This window comes from Salminus brasiliensis, chromosome 4, assembly GCF_030463535.1.
Source record: "Salminus brasiliensis chromosome 4, fSalBra1.hap2, whole genome shotgun sequence".
NCBI classification, from domain to species: Eukaryota; Metazoa; Chordata; class Actinopteri; order Characiformes; family Bryconidae; genus Salminus; species Salminus brasiliensis.
Window position 1 is genome coordinate 3,072,907 of NC_132881.1, and position 20,910 is coordinate 3,093,816.

Sequence of the window (20,910 nt, forward strand, 5' to 3'; positions counted from 1 at the left end):
GCGAAGGAGGACAGGTAAGCTACCATTGAGGCGTTCACACCCATTAGATTAGAGTTATGGGTGATTGGTGACCGTGGGTAGAGCTGTTGTCCATTATTGCGCGTGATGAGTGCGTATCGGGAGAGTTAACGCTGATTAAGGCGCGTGTGGGTATCCATACTCGGCAATGAGCTTGCGGCTGCAAGAATAAATAAAAGCACATACCCTAAGCGCTGATCTGATGCTACTCAAACTGGGGGTGTTTTTTTGTTAGTTCGTTTATGTCTGAGGTAATCCATGGCTCACGCTGCTGGTGCACTCACACCCCTAAAAGCACTTGTTTTTTTGCATTTAGAGCTTTGCAGCAGGTGTGAAACAGTCTGCCAGTGTTAGATTTTACAGCTGTATGATTTGATTATAGCTTTAAAATGAAAACTATTAAGCCTGTGTTGGGAAAAGGGCTTGCAATTTCAATCAGATTTAAGGGCATTTAGGGAAATACAGATTCTACATTATAGGATAATCCCCATAAATAGATTGTTTGCATGCCGACAACACTTTATGAGAAGTCTTTCGGCTTCTCATATTTACATTATTGCTTTAAAATATGTTTTTAAAATATGTATTTCCCTCTTTGTAGTCCATGCTTTGGCAAAATGAAAATACCAGCATGTGTAAATACAGTGAGGGAAAGGGGGGGGGGAGGAGAGCTAGAGAGTGAGAGAAAGAGTGAGTAATTAGGTCCCCCCCCAACAGCAGACACTCCCCCCCCCACCCTGTCCAGCCAGCATGCTTCTTTGCTGCTACGGTTCTGAAAACAAAGCGAGGGTTTGCCGAGACTAAACGCAAGCCACACTGAGACTGATTTTCCGTTTATCTGAAATTCTCTTTATCTGGAATTAGACTACAGGCGGCTGGTGATCAGTGGGAGAGAGGACCTCATTGCCTGCTGTTTAAACCCGACAATAAGACAGAATCAGCACCACGGGCAGCGACCATATACGTAAGCGCTGTCCGAGGTGCCGAAGTCGCGACCGTCTACGGCTGCAGTGGTGCTGTCCGAGGTGCTGAAACCGGCGCGTAGTATCGCTGTAGCGCTGTCCGGGGTGCTGAAGCCGCTGTGTTCGTGGCTGTGGCGCTGTCCGGGGTGCTGAAACCGCAGTGTCCGTGGCTGTAGCGCTGTCCGGGGTTCTGAAGCCGCTGTGTCCGTGGCTGTGGTGCTGTCCGGGGTGCTGAAACACCCTCGCCGTTGACTGTGGCGCTGTCCGAGGTGCTGGAATCGCTGCGCTATTGAACGAGACTGTTGACGGAAGGCGTTCCGAGGCTGATGCAGTTTCACATCTTGCGATGATCTAAAGGATGGGGACGGTCACTGTGCTTTTTCTGAGCTCTTTGAGCGTCTCTCTGGTTGCAGCTGGTAAGTGTGAAGCATGTTTGGCGGTTGACGAGGCAACAGGCTGCAAGGACTGTTATTGAGTGGCTACTGTGGCATGAACTGTTAGGTGGATTATAGTCTGAATGTCTGAGTGAATGTGTGGGTCAGATTGAAAAGAAAAGGCTGCTGCAGAATGGTGGTCAGTCATGTTTTTGCATGCACATGAGTGTTGCGTTGCCGTGCGTGTTTCATCTGGATGGATGTGTACATTTGGAAGCTCTTTCAATAGCAGCATTTATGCTTTTAAAATGCATATACCTGTTGCACAGATGCACATGCACACAAAGGTATGCCATGGTCATTTCCACAGAACTCACTACAGCCACACAACCTCAACATTGACTTTATTTACACCCCCCCCCACCCACCCCAAACGAAGTACAGTAACAATTCCAGCCTTGCAGAAAGGCTCTTCAGGTGTGTATTTTAATTGTGCTCTTTCATTATCCTGACTTGCAGTTTTACCAAAACAGAAATGATTGCTTAATGCTTCTAGCATTTCCATAAATAAGTAAAATATTAAAAATTATTAAATATTCAACACACACTTTCCCTCTTGCTTTAGCACTGAAATTACCATTTCACAGACAAGATGACAAAACCTTACATCACGTCTGCAGAAGTGTAAATACACCAAATCAGCCATAGCATTAAAACCACTGATAGGTGAAATGAATAACACTGATTATCTGAAGGTGAGGTGTTGGAAGTTGGAAGGAAAAATGGGCAAGTCTGAGCCACTTTGACAAGAACCAAACTGTGATGGCTAGACAACTGGGTCAGATCATCTCCAAAACATAAGGCAGGTTTTTGTGGGACAACCTTGGCTCATTGGCCCCACCTTACAACTTACAGGACCTCTTAAACTCTTCACAACCACCGGTGGTTCCTGCTTGAGCATTCAAATGCTTCTTTGTATTGGAATGTTGCAGTTCTACATAGAACCAGTATTAAAGAACCCCAGACACGCCCCTTTTTAAGGTTGTGGGTATAGTAATTGAGTTCTATATAGAACCCATACCCTTACTAAAAAAGGTGTTTTTATTTAGAACAGATCCCATAACCAAAGAACTGCTTTTCAGGAGTGTGAGGACAGTACTTCAGCTCTATATAGAACTTTTATTAAAGAACTCTACAAGAAGAGTTTTCCAGTTCTATAAAGAACCTTTGCCTCTACTAAAAAAAACTAAAGCCACGCTTCTCAGCCCTGGCCCCCTGCCCTGCACATTTTAGTGCCTTCCCTCCTTTAACACTCCCACTTTAACTCAACAATGGGCTGTTAATCAGTGTATTAGTTGGAGCAGTTGGAACTGGGAAAACACTAAGAACTGCAGGACATTGGGCCTTCAGGGCCAGGGTTGAGAAATGATGCCCTAAAGGAGCCACTTCTTATACATGTCACATGTCTAAGCATAGCATGGCAATTCTATCCAACCTTCAGGAGTCCTTCATATTTCTATAAAATAACAATTTCTCACAAATGCAGCAAACCATAAAAGCATAAGCGCCTCAGCTGACTAAAAACTGTAGTAAAACTGTGGCATATAAATACACATGAGCAGCCAGGGCCCGCAGCAACGACCAGAACTGTAGGTTTCCAAAATGGCTCAGAAATCATACAAAAATGAATCCGGCGCATAAGAACGAGTGGCTGTAAATTAAACATTCCAGATTGTGCTGAAACGAGGGGCAGCCCACGAATCAGAGGCTGAAGTCTTCTGTAGAGCTTCTGCACACTTTCACAGCCACAGCTCCACCGAGAGCCGGAACTTTTACCCTCTGACAGATCAGAGCATGACCACATCACTGCCAGAGCAGAGAGCGATGTGACAGAGCCTGTGTACTGAAGTGCAGGAGGGGAAATGCAGGCGTTCTGCAGCTGCACTGCTGCACAAATGAATAAAGTCTGGGATTCATTGTAGACCCCCAAAGACAGAGCTGGCCTGTTTGACCACCTTCTCACAGAATAATCTTAGTAAATAATGTCATTCTTTAATGTTCAAAAATAATTCAAAAATCACCCATCATTTCTCCACTTTCCAGTCAGAATTTGCTTGGTCATGTGTAAATGTGTGAATGTGCAGCTGATCAAGACGCTCTTCCTGAGAAAAAGCAAAACAGTCTAATGAAACTGAAGCTCCTGCTGTTCTCGGAATACTGGACTGCCCACCTTAAATTCCAGACCTCAACATCAGTGTTTGGGAGGACTAGGATAAAGACTGCGTGCAGTCTGGCAGTATTACCTGTGGCTAGATCTTTATCCAGTATGAATGCTTTGTGTATAGTCTGTACAGTCTGACAGTCTTAATTGTGGAGTGATTTTAAACCAGTATGAATCTGCAGTATGTGTCGTTTTCAGTCAATCATTTTAAAGCAGGGGTGGGCAGCTCTTGGAGGGCCCAATTTCTGCACGGTTTTGTGATTTTCCTGCTCAAGCACATCTGATTCAACTCCCCTGTTAATTACCAGGTTTAGTAAGTCTGTTAGAGCAGGGAAATTAGCCCTCAGATTCCCACCCTGTTGTAATCCAGTATGAATTTGCAGTGTAAACAGTTGCTACAGTCGGACACTACTACTACTACTACTACTACTACTACTACTACTACTACTAATAATAATAATAATAGAGAGAGGTTTTACTCCTGTATGAATTTGCAGTGTGTAAAATTCTTACAGTTTAGAGTTGTGGAACTTTAATCCAGTATGAATCTGCAGTGCCGGTGGTTCTTACAATTTTGTCATAGTAAATAGATTTTATTCCAGTATGAATTTGGAGTGTGTGCAGTTTTTACAATCTGACAGTAATAACAGTAAAGAAATCTCAATCCAGTATGAATTTGCATTGTGTGCAGTTGATACAGTCTGAAAATAACAAACAGCAGAGGAATGCTAATTAAATTTAATGAATTAAAACAGTATATGGATTTTAATCCAGTATGAATGTGTTGCAGTGTGTGCATTTTTTTTAGAATGTGACAGTACTAATACTAGAGCGATTTTAATCCAGTATGAATGTGTTGCAGTGTGTCCCTTTTTTAGAATGTGACATTACTAATACAAAAGCAATTTTAATCCAGTATGAATTTGCAGTGGGTGTCCTTTTTAAAGCTTGAAAGAATTAATAGCAGTGGGAGTTCTGAGCGTGTTTACATTTATGGACTTCCCTTATTCTAGAACCAAATTTCCACCAAGATTAGCACACAGTCTTTGTTTGGTTGTATGTGGGACTGAAAAAGTGTTATTTGACCCCGTTTCTGGTGCAACATATTTAAAAGGTTCTGTAAAGAAGCATTTCACCAGGCAACGGCACGAAAGCCCAGTGAAGAACTATCCAGAACCATTGTCTTTACATAGAAATCTTTACTAAGAAGAACTGCACACTGTACGCTCCCTACATACCATCTGAACCCCTCTCTTGTGGTCAGTTAGAGACTGTGGATCACCTGTCAATCACCTCTAGACCTTCATCAACGGTCAGTTTCTGGGGAAAGGTGGGTCTGCCTTTTACCTCGCTTTTTAATAACTGATGAAATAAACAGGTCTTTATGGGTAGACTTCCTCCCCATCCAACCAGTCAGGGTTTATACAGCGGCTTCCATTCTTCTGTAAAGCGCATAATCAGCAGCATTAGTAATTACAGTGGAACGTACTGGTTCACACTCCGCACTCCACCTAACGAACCTTTAAACTAAAGAGAAATCGGCTGTGCATTAAACATGGACTGGTGACACTGTTTAGTTTTAAGTGGTTGCAGAGGGCCTGGTGCTCTAACGGGACCTGGGGTTTGTTACTCACTCTAGACTTGATTTAGGTGCTCTCGTCCATCCTGCTGTGAAGAGGAAGCTTCAGTGGAAACTGGGCTAAAATGGGCTTTTCAGCACAAAGGCAATTAAGGGCAATTTTACAGTGAACCACAGTGAAGTGAAGTTTACAGAGGGATCATTTTAGACCAATTTGCATCAAAAAAGATGAACTGCCTCACTATTCTTCTCACGGGGAAGAAAAAAGGGAGATGCTTGAACATTGCGAGCTTTCAGAAATAAAGGCCAGCGCCCCACTTTCCTCAGAGCGAGTACTTATGTAAATTTCATTATGTAATGATCGTCAGTCCACTCGCTCTCTTTGTTAATTAATGCTGTGGCTCTCTTTCCAGCTCTGACGGAGCAAATGCTTTACACTGCAAACTCAAAATGACTGTTTTACAATAGAAGAATAAGAAGTATAAGGAGCAGTATTTATATTACTAATAACTAAACTAAAGAATATTGCTATCGCTATTGTCGCTACTACTGCTAAAGCTAAAGCTAAATATAACATTACAGTTCTCATCAGTTAACTTATTGCCGTAACTGCAGTGATTACAGCTGGTACCATCAGAACAACTGCTCTTACCATCACTAAAGCTATTACTACAGCACTCTGCTACTATCACAATGATCACTATCACTACTATTACTATCACTACATCACAATTATGACCATCACAACAGGTATAACAGTTATTACCATCACTAGAGTGATCATCATTTTTATCATCACAATAACTGCTGTTACCATGACTACAGACACTATCTACTACTAACACAATGATTACGGTCACAATAACTATTATCACCACTATTACTGTCACTACATCATTTATCACCACAATGACAACTGTTTCCATCACCACAGCCACTATTACTATCTACAACTTTCACAGTGATCACTATCACAATAACTACCATCACATTACCATCACAACCATCATTACCATCACTACAGTGATCACAGTTTTTACCATCACAATAACAGCTGTTACTATGACTACAAACACTACTATCTCCAACGATCACAATGATTACTGTTACAATAACTCCTAACTACTACATGACAACTATTACCATCACTACAGACACTATTACTATCTACTACAATCACAATGATACCATCACAATAACTACCATCACTACTACAATGATCACAATTATTCCCATAATAACTTAAATGACCATTACAATCATCACCATCACAATCACGATCTAAAGAAATTATTATTACCATCACAACCATCACTATCACTACTATTACCATCACAATTGTCCTCACGACAATTGCCAGAATGATTACTATCAGAATAACTATTATAATTACTCACAAATATAACATCCCAATAACTACTAGGACCATCAGTACCATTATCAATGATTACTTTCATGATCACAAATGACATCACAGTAATTACTATGACATCTCCAGGTGTCCTGCTGTTGTGTCTTGTTGGTACATTTTAACAAGTGTACGTCTTTCACTTAAGTACGGCGTGTGTGTCGTTTTTCCACTGTTGGTTACTACGGCTACAACTACCACTACCACCGCTGCTGCCACTACTAAGCAAAATATACACACACACACACACACACACACACACACACACACACACACTCACACTCACACTCACACTCACACTCACACTCAGTGCAGGCCTTTATGGGAGTGTTTATTGTTTGTTTGGTAATAATGTGTGTTCAGTACCGTGTCCCATACAGCCCCTCACCCTTCTGTCAAATAAGGCTTGTGTCAGCACAAAACACACACAGTCTAGCGTTAGCTGCTTTCCCCACGAGGAGGCCTGACTTAACATCACATAAGTAACACACACTCTCCCTCCCGCTCTCTCGCTCTCTCGCTCTCCTTTGTTTTGAGAGGGCTCTGTTGTACCTGACAGCACGTCATGCACTCAGAAGATCAGAAACACTCGTCATCTTTGATGCCACACCATCACCCAGGATGATCAAAGCATGGAATCAGCAAACAACACACATGCACACACGCACACACTTGCAGTAGTCCATTCCAAGTCCTTTGACCCAGTTGTATTGTGCTCATCCATAAGTCAACTTTCAGTAACTTTACACACACACACACACACACACACACACACACACACACTTAATCCCACTGAGGTTTTATACACAGTAATAATACAGTGCTAACTCTTTTTCTGTCTTCTATCTCCCTCTGTTGTCCTTCTGTCTCCGCCCTTCCTGTCTTCCATCACGATCTGTCATCTGTAATCTTTCTCTTTCTTCCATCTCCCTCTGTCTCTTATCTGTCTCCGTCTCCATCTCCTGTCTGTCTCTCGTCGCCCTCCTGTCTACGGTCGTCCTCCTCTCTCCCTTATGTCATAATTCTCTGTCTTCCTTACCCCTCTGTCTTCCGTCTCCCATCTGTCATCCTTCTTTCTTCCACCTCCCTCTGTCTACTGTCTATCGCCATCTCCGCCTGTCTCCCATCTCCCATCTCCCTCTGTCTTCCATCTCCTTCTGTCTTCCGTCTCCTTGTCTCCTCTCTGTACCGTCTTCTTCTGTACATCTCCATCTCCCTCTCTCCCACCCTCTTTCTCTCTCTATCTGAAGACAGTTTAGCTCCTCCTGTGAATGTGTCAATCAGGGACCTGAAGGCTAACTCTGCTGCTGTGACATGGGACATCCCCGATGCAGAGCCGGTCATTGGATTTGCCATCACCCAGCAGGTACACAGAGAGATCAGTCTTTCCTCAGATCAGTCAGTTTCCTCAGATCTTACATTTTCAGACCGTATCTGTTTTAAGATAGATGTTCATGGTTTACATACATGGCATACTTACAAAACACTTCATCAGTAATACATGCACAGACATTCCTCTGATAAGACCTAAAGCAGGTATAGTCCAAGACTTTATCCCCTACACCCGTGACGTACAGAAGAGGAGCAGCCAAATACTGCCAGCCCTCAATCAGGCCATCCTCTGAACCACACAATACAAAGCTCTCCACAGATGCTCAGCCAACCTCTCACTGGCCAATCAGCTTCCTTCAGAGCCATCATCAAAAAACAAAGTGATAAAAAGAAAAAGTAAATCTCCAAAACAGATCAAGTCAAACCTTCAAACTGGCCTTCCAGGAGATTTAACCCTTTATAGCCAAGTTTGTCATATCTGATACATACTTTAGTTGTTTTTGAGGAGTTTGTAACATCAGTGCGATAAATCAGTAATAATTAAATATTACAAAATAGTTTTATTATTTAGCTAGATAGGCAAATATAATTAATAACATGAATAAGAAAACACAATTCTATGCAATCCCCTGGTGGATTATCTGTGCACTGCATCTGTGCACCAGAAAAATACATACAGGTTTCTAAGAGAAGTGCTATAAAGATTTATGTTATAAAACAATTTAATTTCTGCATATTAATCATTTAATACATTTATTTAAAATATTGAATACTTTTGGAATCATTTAAAACCTGCAAATGACTGTTGAATACTACTAATAACAATAATAATGTAAAGGTTATCAAACATTTTAGCCATATTAATATATTCCTGTATGGAAAATAAATGTATGTAATTTATTTTACATAATCAATAATTAATATTACAATTATATTATTTCTAACATTTGAATAATATTGTAAGTAATAAAAATAATAATCAATAATTAAACCCGAGAGGCAGGTGGGTGTTGATGGAGGTGAGTATGGTGAACAGTAGTGGAGGGGGGGTAACTTCTTCCTTTCTTCCTTCACACAGAAGAAGGATGTGCGCATGCTACGCTTCATACAGGAAGTGAACACGACCACTCGGAGCTGTGCATTATGGGATTTGGAGGCAGACACGGACTACATTGTGCACGTGCAGTCTATCAGTGTGCATGGAACCAGCCCGCCCAGCGAGCCGCTGCGCTTCAGAACACCAAAGGAAGCAGACAGACAGGCCTCTAAGAGCAAAGGTATTTATACACCTAAGCACACCCCAACCACACCCCACTACCCACACCCCACCCACTATTCAAGTCCTTAAACTCCACAGAACTCCAAATGGTTCCAGGATGGAAGTCTTCATTTCTATAATGTAAACCTAAGCAGTTTGTGGTTCTATAGTCGAACAGTAAACACCGTACAGAACAGCTGGAGAATTGATTGACATCAAAGTGTTTAGAGTCAGACCCTAGAAGAAGGTTCTTGACTCTTACATCTCTCTCGAAGAACCAAACGCAGTCCTTCTATGCCCAAAGAACCACCTGCAGCACCTTTAAGAGTGTACTAGTCTTACGGCCTAAAGGTTTAGAGGAACTTTTGGAGGGTCTTCAATTTGAAACTGTGGAGGAACCCCTTAAGGTGCTTTGAGGAACCTTCAACCATTTTATTTAAAGGTTCCTCAAAGCAACAAAGGTTCCTCCACAGTTTCAAACTGAAGACCCTCCAAAAGTTCCTCAAGGATCTTCTACTTTTCACAGTGTAATGGCCTTTTCGAATCCCGAGCCATGCCGCTTTGCCATCAGTGGCCAGAGTCCGAGAAGGCACAATCAGCCTTACTCTCTCTAGATGGCGCTTTCGCCCCTGGTGATCTGGCCCTTTTCCTGTAGGCTACCCGGCAATGCTGCATTGATGGCAGTTCAAAAAATACAAATGGCTGGCTGGCTTCACATATATCAGAGGAGACCCTCTTCGTGTCAGGAGCATCACTAGCTCTAGGGGGAGCTATAAACAGGTGGGTTAATTGGCAAGAAAATGTCAGTACTACAGTGCACACCGCCACAGCCTTGAACCCTAGACTCGGGTCCTGGCCAGCATGTTCCTTAATCCAAGGTTCTTCATAAAGGTGAAGAAGATGAATGAAAGGCATCAGATGTTAGCGCCTGACGCTGTATCAGCTCCCAGATCAGAGAGGGAACACACAGCTTGTTGGTGCTTTAGCTCTAAATCTCTCTAGTGGCTTCCTGACAAAACGCCCTTGGTTTGAAGCAGGACTGATGGAGCTGGTTAGCATGCAGTGACCGGCTCCTGCTGTCCCACTCTCTAACGCCTTCAGAATCAATATCAGTGATCCGACATGTGGTATTTGCTGGACGCCACTTTCTCTCGGTTAGCCGGCACCGAGGGAGACTAATTGGGGATTCTGTGGGTTTCCTCTCAGCACTTTTGTCCTCTCATCTGTACTTACCTGGAATTTTAAAAGGTGCTGGCAGAGATTCACTGAGGCCAGACGACGTTCCCTACAGCATTGTGAAATGTCAGATTCTAATAGTGTGGTACACCTTTTATAGTCCTTCAAAATTCATTACAGGAGCAGAAACATCTTATTTAAGCCACACTCTTACCAAAAAGCCTTCAGTCAAGGACCAAACTGAGGTATAGAAGATATATAATAATCTTCTATATAACATATTATATATATATTCTTATTTTTTATCATAACTTGTCCCACAGTTTTCAAGATAGACACCGTTCCAAGTCCAAATTGTTCATTCTGATTGTGAGGTTCTGATTGTGAGGTTCCACATGGAGTACCTCAGCAATCACTTGACAACCCCCTGAGACACCATGGCAACATTATAGCAACCACTTGGGAATCCATAGCAACACTATAGCAGTCACCTCATAACCACTTAGCAACGCCATTGCAAACCCCTGGGATAGCATTGCGATCACCTTACAACACTGTAGCACCCACCTGGCAAGCACTTAGCAACACCACAGTAAACACCTGGGATACCATAGCAACCACTAGGCAACACCATAGGAACCACTTGGCAACACCATAGGAACCACCTAAGATACTGCAGTAACACCATACTGACCCCCACCCCTTGCAACATCATAGCAACAACTTACTGACCACAAGGCAACACCATAGCAACCACCTGGGAAACCATAATAACCACCTACCAACACCATAGCAACCACTAACCACTAAGCAACATCATAGAAACCACCTGGGATATCACAGCAACCACATAGCAACAGCCTAGCTACTACATGGAAGTGGAATCCACTTTTCTAGTTTTCAATGCGGTTTTCAATATTTCAAATATTCTTGGAAAAAGAATACAACAAGATCCCCTCAGAAATATGAGGAATTCTGGATATTACTTTCATTGCACCAGCATTCTCGATGCTATACAGCCTGTTGAGTCAGATTAGAAACGTACTTTCTTCTGGGTACTCATTAAATACATTACAGTGTTATGTGCAGGTTTGGACACCAAAGGCCAAAAAAATAGTAAAAAGTAGTAAAACACAGCCGTCCTCTTTTCAGCTTCAGCCTTTTGAAGGATAGTTTGATATTTGCATCCAGGATTTGCTGGTGTTTTGTGGAAGCCATTGCCCCCCCAACCCCCACCTGTGCAATACCGCCAATGCCACTTGGCAGCAACACCACCCCACAACATGATACATCCACCCCCATGCTTCACAGTTGGCAAGGTATTCTCTTATCATGAGGTGCAGTCCATTTGTTTCTCCAAAAGAACCTTTGCCGATTGTGGACAAAGAGCTTTTAACCACCAGCCCATGGCACTCATTTCCCATACTGCTGGCTTGTCTAGATGCTCTCAAGACCTCTTCTTCTTGTGGAATGGTGCACCATCCTTTTTACTGAGCTAAACGTTCATGCAGTTACCAGCATCCCAGCCTCTTGAAGTGCCATTTCTTAACAACGTGCGAAAGTGTTGGCGACATGCCTCAATCCTGAGGAATAGATGTGCAGTGTAGTATCATATATTAGCTGTGTGCGTTGTGGTAATCTGACGCTTGCAATTTCTGCCCTCCTCTCAGACGAAGTCACCATGGAAGAAGTGGGACAGACCACTCAACTCAGGGCGGGGGAGCTCATAATCATTGTGGTGGTGCTAATCATGTGGGCAGGTAAGGGCTGTATCGATAGAATAACCGTCGAATGACACAAAATTCAGTAGCTCCAAGTCTTCAACAAGCTGCTAGTGAAACGTGAGGAGTAGTAGATGTGAGAATAACTGGACACAGGCAGATAGGGAACATGTGAAACAGTGGAAGGCTTAATTGAGTTCAATCAAGGACATGGACCAGACAACTGTATACAGCACTTGGACACTGGTAAATAAGGCATGGCTACATGAACACAGGCTAATGGGGTGTAGTTAATTGGATGCATGTCAATAGGGTGAGTCTCTAGAGTCTGACCGAACGATAGTTGGAGGGCCGGCTAACAGGTAAATCAAGTGAGGTTAACTCTACACACAGTACAACTCATCTGGCCAGGTTTCCAGTGTTGCCTACATCCCTTCTTCTCAATTCTTCCCTTATAGTTTTCTTTCCTTGTCCTCGTTCCTCCATCAGGTGTGATCGCCCTCTTCTGTCGCCAGTACGACATCATCAAAGACAACGAGCCCAACAACAACAAAGATAAAGCCAAGAATTCCTCAGAGTGCAGTACCCCTGAGCACCCGACGGGTGGGCTGTTGCGGAGCAAGGTATAACCGCACGTCCTCTACCCTCCCCCCACCTCAAGAGCTCAGAGGACTACAGGCAGGTGAAATGGGTCGAATCTCGAACGTCATTTACCACAGTTCCATTGGATCATCCCAAACCAAAAGCTCCATTTTACTAAACAGTTTAGTTTAGTGTATGCAAAAAGGTTGATTGAGTTAATAACTGCCATCAGTAATAAGCAAATACCATAGTTTTGTCACATTTCTGGCCAAATTAGGTCACTCTCCATATGCCACAGTGTGGGGGCGCTGTGGGAGCTCACCGATTTGTGATTTCATGCTCTGAAAACAGGTGGGGGAAAAAGCAAGGCCACCCTGTGAGTTTAGTAATGCACTGGGTTACCTGGATGTTCCTGAAAACAGTGGAAAACACCCCTAAGGCCATTCGCTTGAGTCTGTGCATCTCAGATTTGAGGCTTTATCCTCTAAACAGGTGTGATTTGAGCCTCAATTAGCTGGAAGATAGTTTGTGCTCTGGCGTTTAGCCTTCTAACTAATGTATCCAAGCCTAGATAGCCGGCTACGAGACCAAGCACAGCAGAACCGGTCTTTATTTAGCTTCATAAAATCAGTTTCAGCTTCACTGACATTCTTCATAGCAGCTAGGCCCTTAATATTCATTCAGACGTCACCTCAGTTCCCATTCCAAGGCCCATTCCGCTGAAGGACATGCCGTCAGAAGCTTTGAAGGGCATCAACTGGTCATTTACAGCATCTATCACATTTATTGGGACGTCGTCAAGGCTACTAATGCTCCCATTAAGCATGAACACATTCGCCATGATGAAATACATTACCCTTCTATGATCCTACCACTCATTCCTCAGAGTTTAACATTCATGCTCTCTCCCTCTTTTTCTGCAACCCGTCAACAGCAGTTCCCCAAGAACACCACCGACGGCAAGCTGTCGCCATCCGTAACCATTATCGAAGTGTGATGGGATGCATTTCTTCAACAAAAAGACTAAAGCTTTAGCACACAGCTGCTCCAGCTGAGAGCATCTGCTCGCTGGGATGAGCCAGGTATTGTGGCGATTGGCCCCAGCAAGCCTCCGAACTGGGCCGGAAGAACTGCAGGCCTGGCCTCAGTGAAAGGCCTCGCTGAAAGGCCACAGAGCGCCTCCCCTCCAGCCTCCAGGGGTTTCGGGGGATAAAAGCCAAGCGTCGTGGCTGGCCTGCAGAGAGGTGATTAACTCAGCCAGGGAGCCACGGAACGAAAAGCAGGGCAGGACGATGGGCTTTTCTCCGCTCCTTATCAATAAACAGCCAGCTGCTTTTCGCCATCATTATACAGGCACGGCTAAGGAGATACTGAAAACCCATAGGCCAACATCTCTTCCTCCCTTTCTTCTGCTCCTAATCCCTCCATTTTTCTCCAATTCGACTGAGCTTTTTTTTTTGGAGTCCAGCTTTCCACACTTGTTGTCAAAGCTGTAAAAAACGTTTCTTTGGTGGAGGCTGATCCTTTCACAGCCTTCTAATGATGCTTTCTAGTGGTTTGAACGTTGCGTTAAAGCGTTTGTCATTATAGCGGTTGCTCATCTCGCAGCTGACTTTTTAGCTCCAGCTTTTTTTGCATAAAGCTGTTTTATTGATGCTGAAAGTTTGACTTTGGTCAGTTGAGACATGATTTTTAGCAATTTTAGCACTTATCCACTCAGAAAAGTACAAATTGCACTTAATTTAATAATGACAGACAAAACAGACATTTCCATTTAATAAAAAATTAGGTCCAGCTTATATGGACCTTGTTAGCTCCATATAAAGTGTTTATATCTTTAGTTTTGGCGTATTTTTAAGACTGTAAGTCAAACAAACAATGTACCAAATAGTTTCTGTTGAGTGTATATGAAATCTAACTACTTATCATAAGCTCTTACACCAACGCTTTCTTGTCATTTCCTACCTTTTGTGCTTTAGCTAGCTTAAATATTAGTACTTTTGTATGTTGTAAGGCAACAGATTAGCAAATTCTGCACCACAAACACATTTTGACACTTTAAAATATGAAATTTTGAGGCAAGTTGCCACAAAATTGAACGTTTGCGACCTATTACTTCATCTGGATGTGTTTCCTATTCTACACATAGCTTTGCCATCAGGCCTCTTGTCATTTCATACCTTTCTCAGCATGAGATGGTCTAATTTGAGTAAAGCCGATAGGTTTTTTGAACTGTAGACAACTAAAAGACAGTTAATTCCAAGACAAGTTGCCATTAAAATGTACACCGACCAGCAATAACATTAAAACTATCTGCCCCCTCTCATACCACCAAAACAGATCTGACCATTCAAGGCATGGACCCTACAAGACCTCTCAAGGCTTCAGGTGGTATCAGGCACCAAGACATTAGCAGCAGGTCCTGTCCAAGTCCTGCAAGTTGAATTGCAAGATGGATCTGATCACATTCATGGAACACAATTATCCATGGACACAAGATTATCCTCTCTTGGAGCACTTTTGGTAGATACTGACCACTGCATACAGGGACCTTCCTGATGTTCTGAGATGTTCTGGCCCAGTCATAAAAGTCTAGCCATTACAGTTCTTGGTTTTTGTCAAAGTGGCTCAGATTCCTAATATTGCCCATTTTTTCGGCTTCGACACCTCAATCACCTTCAAGAACTGACTGTTCACTTGCTGCCTGACATATATACATATCTCACAATTTCAAAAGGTGCCATTGGACCCAGATGATCCATGTTATTTGCCTCACCTGGCAGTGGTTTTAATGGTATGGCCTTTTGGTGTACAAATGACTAGACTTTCACTCTCTGATGTAGATAAAATGACCTAATTGTAGCAACGTCGGTAGGTTTGCATAAACCGACGCACAGCCCCTTGAATTGTTTAAAACCTTTCCTCTCAGGGACGGAAGCAGAGCCTGTCCGGGGAATCGGTGGCTAATTTTGGAGCGTTACTGTGGGACTGCGAGGTACGAAAGAGAAAAGATCAAGGAATGGTGCTGAATAATATTACAGCCTCGCTACTCCGGTCGACCCACATGGGAGTGCTTGTTTTGCTTCTGCTTATGTAATTCAAGTTCACGCAAACAGAAGGGTGGTTGAGCGATGCCATAAAAGAACCACTTTTGGTTTCATAAAGAACCACATTTGAGTGGCTTGGCAGACTAAAGATGCTGAAATTATGGCCCAAAGATTGCTGGTTTGAATCTCGGGTCATGCTGCTTCGCCATCAGCAGCCAGAGCCTGATGGAGCACAATTGGCCTTGTTCTGTCTGGATGAGTAGACGGATCTCTCTTGTCTCAACATTTCTATAGTGATGCTCGTCGGCACAGACGTCATTTGCTTTCCTCAGAGCGCGTTGGTTGCCTAGTTGAAAAGAGGCAGTGATGGACCATTAATATTGGCCACACAAACACTCTGGCTGTTCCTTGGTTCTTCTATGGCTTTGCTTCCAGAATTTTTTGAAGCACCTCTATTTTTAATTAAAGCGTGTACAGATACAGTAATTATGTCAAATGATTGTTATGATACATAACCCAGTATCAGCCATGCATTCTGACCATTTACTCATTATTTCTTCCTACCACAGGATACATTAACAGTTTTCTTAGCTACAGGCCTATTAGAAAGGTCATTATCTTGATTCTTGCGATACCTTGTTGTTCATGAATTGTTTTTTATTAAGAGGCATGACCTGCCCATTAAAGACTACATGAATTTATGGCTAAAAGGCTGACAAATGTGATTAAAGAACTGCTACCTTATCAGCAATTAAAGACTCCCTCACAAGTCGGCCAGTGCTAAAGGACATGTCTAAAGGACGTCCCCTCGTATGTCTCACAGATGCTAATATCTCCTTCAGGGAGGACCTCTTCTCCAAACAAGGGCTGAAAACACTTCACATCAGCAATAACCCACAACCACTGGAGCAAAGACTGGATTTCCAGCAGTGGAACTACACAGTGGTGTTTTGAGGATGGGAGGAAAAAAATGAGATCACTTTTTTTTATAATCTATTGTACTATTATGGGTTTTATATGCTATAACAGACAGTATGTTCTCAATGGGCCGTCGTGAGAACGAGGCTACACACCATTACACACCTGCTCTACATGTACCCTTGGAAGACCAGAGCTGTTACCGTCGTTTGAAATGGTATTTAAATGTAACCACGTTATTACGTAGTTCATTAGTTTGTAATGTAGTTATGTAGCATTTAGGTTTGATTGACATTCTGCATTGACAGATTTTGAGTCCTGCAAGCTTTTATTTCAAGCAACGACATTAATCTAATTTTTTTTTTGTGTCTGCAAAACAAGACAACGCAGCTGGCCACATTCATAAAACTTGGCGGGAACAGTGCTACATGACCTCAGCAACAGCCAAACAAAATGTTAATAAGCTCCTGCATATTAATGACCATGATTGGATGCCAAAATGGACTTAAAAAAATGGGGGAAAAAAGGAAACAGAATGGTTGCACAGCTCGTTGTGGTTTCCACCTCCATACAGTTGCTAGACTGTTGCTCAGTGGTCAGTAGAGTGAAAATGTGGCTATGGTATTCCGGGTGGTTGCTACAGTGTTGCTAAGTAGGTGCCAGATGGATGCCATAGTGTTTTTAGGTGGTTGCTATGAATTTTGTTTGTGATTGCTATGGTGTTGCTATACAGTTGTTACAGTAAAAAACAAACAATCTGGCGATTTGATGGTATTTATGTACACACATATGATATATCTATAATTATATTATAATATTTCTTCCTTTGCTTCAAGATAAAAAGGTGAAGTAGTGAGAAATATGGAATTACAAATGAGAATTGCAACTTTTCTACAAGTTACAGATGATTTTTGCTTATGAACAGCAAGATCCAATAACCTGCCATAACAACAAAAAGCCAGGAATCATGATTTATATAAAACAATAATAATGCTAAATGTAAAATATATTTTTTGGGCTGATATAGGAAACAGTCGGGTTACAAACTAGCATTATTGGTTGCTAAATAATAGCAACAAGAAATAAAACATACACAAAGCTTAAACCTTGTTTCTAACACCCACCACCTTCAATTTTCCACCTTAATTACCCAACCCAATCGTTAGTACTCCCCCCCCCATTACATGTAACGCTCCCGACACTTGCAGGGTGAGGACTGACATGTGCGACCAGCCATCGGCTCTTTTCGAAATGCTGCTGATGCAACGCCACTGGCGACCAAAGTACCCAGCTCTGTACATCAGCCAGCCAGCATCACACTGAAGGGATGTTGGTAGACAGGAAGAGCCATTAACCCAACTAAAGAGAGAGCAAGGCCAGTTGTGCTCTCTTAGGCTCCGACTGCTGATGGCAGCACCATTTACTCCTTACTGAAGCATTAAAACTAACCCCCCTGTGCGGAGGCTGCACTGCCCTCCAGTCAAACTGTGAGTTTGTTAGATACTGTACTTCCAAACAGTAGTGTTCAGTAATATGTGCTCATTTCCACTTGAACCACTTGGGTTTGCCAATCCAGTCCCCTCAATTGCCTCAGCATAGACTTTCTTTCAGGCACTGACAGAAGTAGAAATGTGGGAGCACTGATTTCCATGTAACAATGGAATTTCCTTGGTTAAATTCCCTGTTAAATCAAACCAGATGTTTGATGGATTAAAACACGGACATTTGCCCTTGCTATTAGCATGTAAGCTTCCACATAAGACTGGCCTTGTGTGGCAGCAAGCATTGAAGCGAACGATCCGCAGATGTCTTTAATTTAATTATACCAGGATTGTGAAATTCATGTCGAATCACATTAGACCACCACTTGGCATTAGCAAATTTCAGGAGGGGAGAACTCAACAGTAAATACTGTAATTCAGTTGTACTTTTAAAGGACGGCTGTATGGCTGTATTCATTGGGGCTTTAGAGTTTAAACGCTGCCTTAATAATAAAGCAAGAGTGTCGATTTTCTGTAAATAACTGTACGAAAACCCCTATTTTTACTCTTAGACTCTGAATATATATGTGTATTAACTTTGGATCTGTACCAGCATGAGAGATGAGAATACGGTATGTGACCCATGTAGAGATGATGAACTTGCTAAAGCAAATGGTTATCCATACTGTACCTCTGCATTGAAATATCTCACCTGTATTTGTTACATTCACTGCTTAAATGTTCAGAAATGCATTTTATTTTATTGCAAACTCTATTGTCTACCCATCAGGGCCGTTTCTGGACATGTTGGGGGCCAGGGCTGGGGCCACCCACCTAAAAGCATCTCCTTGTGCACTCAAAAACATGTTCATTCATTTCAATAAAAAAAAAACATTTCTAAGTGTCCAGATGTTTCTCATACAATGTCCAAATGTTTGCGGACACCCTTTCTAATAAATGCACTCAACTACTTTAAGTTGCACCCATTGCTGACACAGTTGTACGAATACACACAGACACACAGCTAGATAGTCCTTGTAGAGAAGTACTGCCAATAGAATAGGACCCTCTGGAGCAGATAAACATGAACCCATTGGCACCATGCTGCCTAATGCCAGGCGTGGGTTAGAGGAGGGGGATAAAGTCCCCCAGCATTGAGCTGTGGAGCAGTGGAAGAACTCTGTGTTCTCTGGAATGATAGATGGTGCTCCATCCAATACTTTTGGGATGAGTTGGGGAGTTGGAGATCATCCATTAGCCTGACCTCCCTAATGCTCGTCCCTGAACGCAATCAAAATCCTTACAGCAGGGCTTCTCCAAAATCTAGTACCACTTCTAGGCCTTCTGGAAGTTCTAGCTACCGAGCAGGTTGCGGGTGGGACTTGGAAGTGACCAAATTGTGGGAAAATCACAAAAGGAACCACAATCCAAAATATGAAGCTCATCACCTCCAACACCAACAGCAAACCCAAAAGATTCCAAATATTAGAAACCCCTCAGATCTCCAGTCAGTACAGCTCCACAGAGAATAAACTAGATTGCCTTACCTGTTGCTAACAGATGGACGTTGGTCAGATCAGTGTGAAGATGAACAGTCCAGAGAGTCCAGCGTTCCCTTAGGCTGATCAACTGAGGTTCCTGTATTATCTGGAACTCCACCATAAGCCTCAGTAGAAGATGAAGTCCTTAAAGGTGGAGATCTTCACAGTCAGGAGAAGCAGAAGAGTTAGATCCCAGTGGAAGAAACACCAACAAGTCCAGCATTAACATCTCACTGAGCTACAAACACAACACAGCAGCCATTCACCAATCCTCCCCAATCAATCACACGACTCCCTCTGAGAGCACCTTCCCACCATTTCTTAAAGGGGTATTCAGAACATATGTGCATGCTGCAACGTGATTGGTCAAATGCTGTGTTACTTCCTAATCAATCTGACGATCCGTCCTTCAGTCCTAACCAATGGGAAAGGTCACCTGGTTGTTTCTACTGGGGAATAAATCCTGATTGGACAGTTTTTTCACTGCGAGTATCCAAACACTTAGATGCCTAGAAATCATTAGATCAGATCACCATTAGATCAAGACCTCAAAGGCCCTGCGGCTTCCCCTGCACTCCATATTTAAATGTACCTTTAAGCAGAGGAGAAACCTTAGGGCCTTGTCCAAAGCAACTTACACCCTGAGCCCTAAGCCCTAAGCCCTTAAGCCTAAGCTGAAAGTGCACTTTTATGAAGTTGGAGAAGGTGCTGGGTTTAACAATTGCTACTAAAATGGTTAAGTGGTCAGCAGCAGAGAATCACTTTGAGGAAAATGAACTGTTAAAATGACTAGTTAAGCAGTGGGCAGTTAAACGACCTAGGGCAGTGGTGGCTCAGCGGTGGCTCAGCGGCACTGGGCACACTGATGACACTGATGACAGGGTTGTGGGTGGAATACCTGGGCTCAGGAATCTGAATATTAATTTCAATAAAATGACTGTGTCTAGATGTTTCTCAAATACTGTCCAAATGTTTGCGGACACCCTTTCTAATAAATGTACAGTTGTACAAATGCACACAGACACACAGCTTGGTAGGCCTTGTAGAGAAGTACTGCCAATAGAATAGGACCCTCTGGAGCAGATAAACTACATGAACCTACTGGCATCATGCTGCCAATGCCAGGTGTTGGCTCTATAGTGGGGTATAAAGCCCCCCAGCATTGAGCTGTGGAGCAGTGGAAGAACTGTGTTCTCTAGGATGATTGATGGGGCTCCATCCAATACTCCATACTTACTTTTTTCGTTCTCTGCATGGATGGGTTAAAAAAATATGATAGATTTTACTCATAA

At 42.8% G+C, this 20,910-nt stretch overlaps 1 protein-coding gene across 7 annotated transcripts; it reads left to right on the plus strand.

The window, feature by feature from the left end:
* Positions 1-760: 760 nt before the first annotated feature.
* fndc5a (fibronectin type III domain containing 5a) lies at positions 761-18,981 on the plus strand. Of its 7 annotated transcripts, none has more exons than XM_072677346.1 (6): positions 763-1,396; positions 7,813-7,928; positions 8,973-9,171; positions 11,999-12,088; positions 12,539-12,672; positions 13,566-18,981. In XM_072677346.1, the coding sequence occupies exons 1-6, from the start codon at positions 1,339-1,341 to the stop codon at positions 13,626-13,628; spliced, it is 660 nt and encodes a 219-aa protein (XP_072533447.1). In that variant the 5' UTR covers positions 763-1,338; the 3' UTR covers positions 13,629-18,981. The 7 variants fall into 7 exon arrangements, 5 of the variants coding, with proteins under 5 accessions (XP_072533452.1, XP_072533447.1, XP_072533448.1 ...); XM_072677347.1 differs by having other exon boundaries at positions 13,569-18,981; XR_011979609.1 differs by having other exon boundaries at positions 764-1,396; positions 12,539-12,731.
* Positions 18,982-20,910: the final 1,929 nt, after the last annotated feature.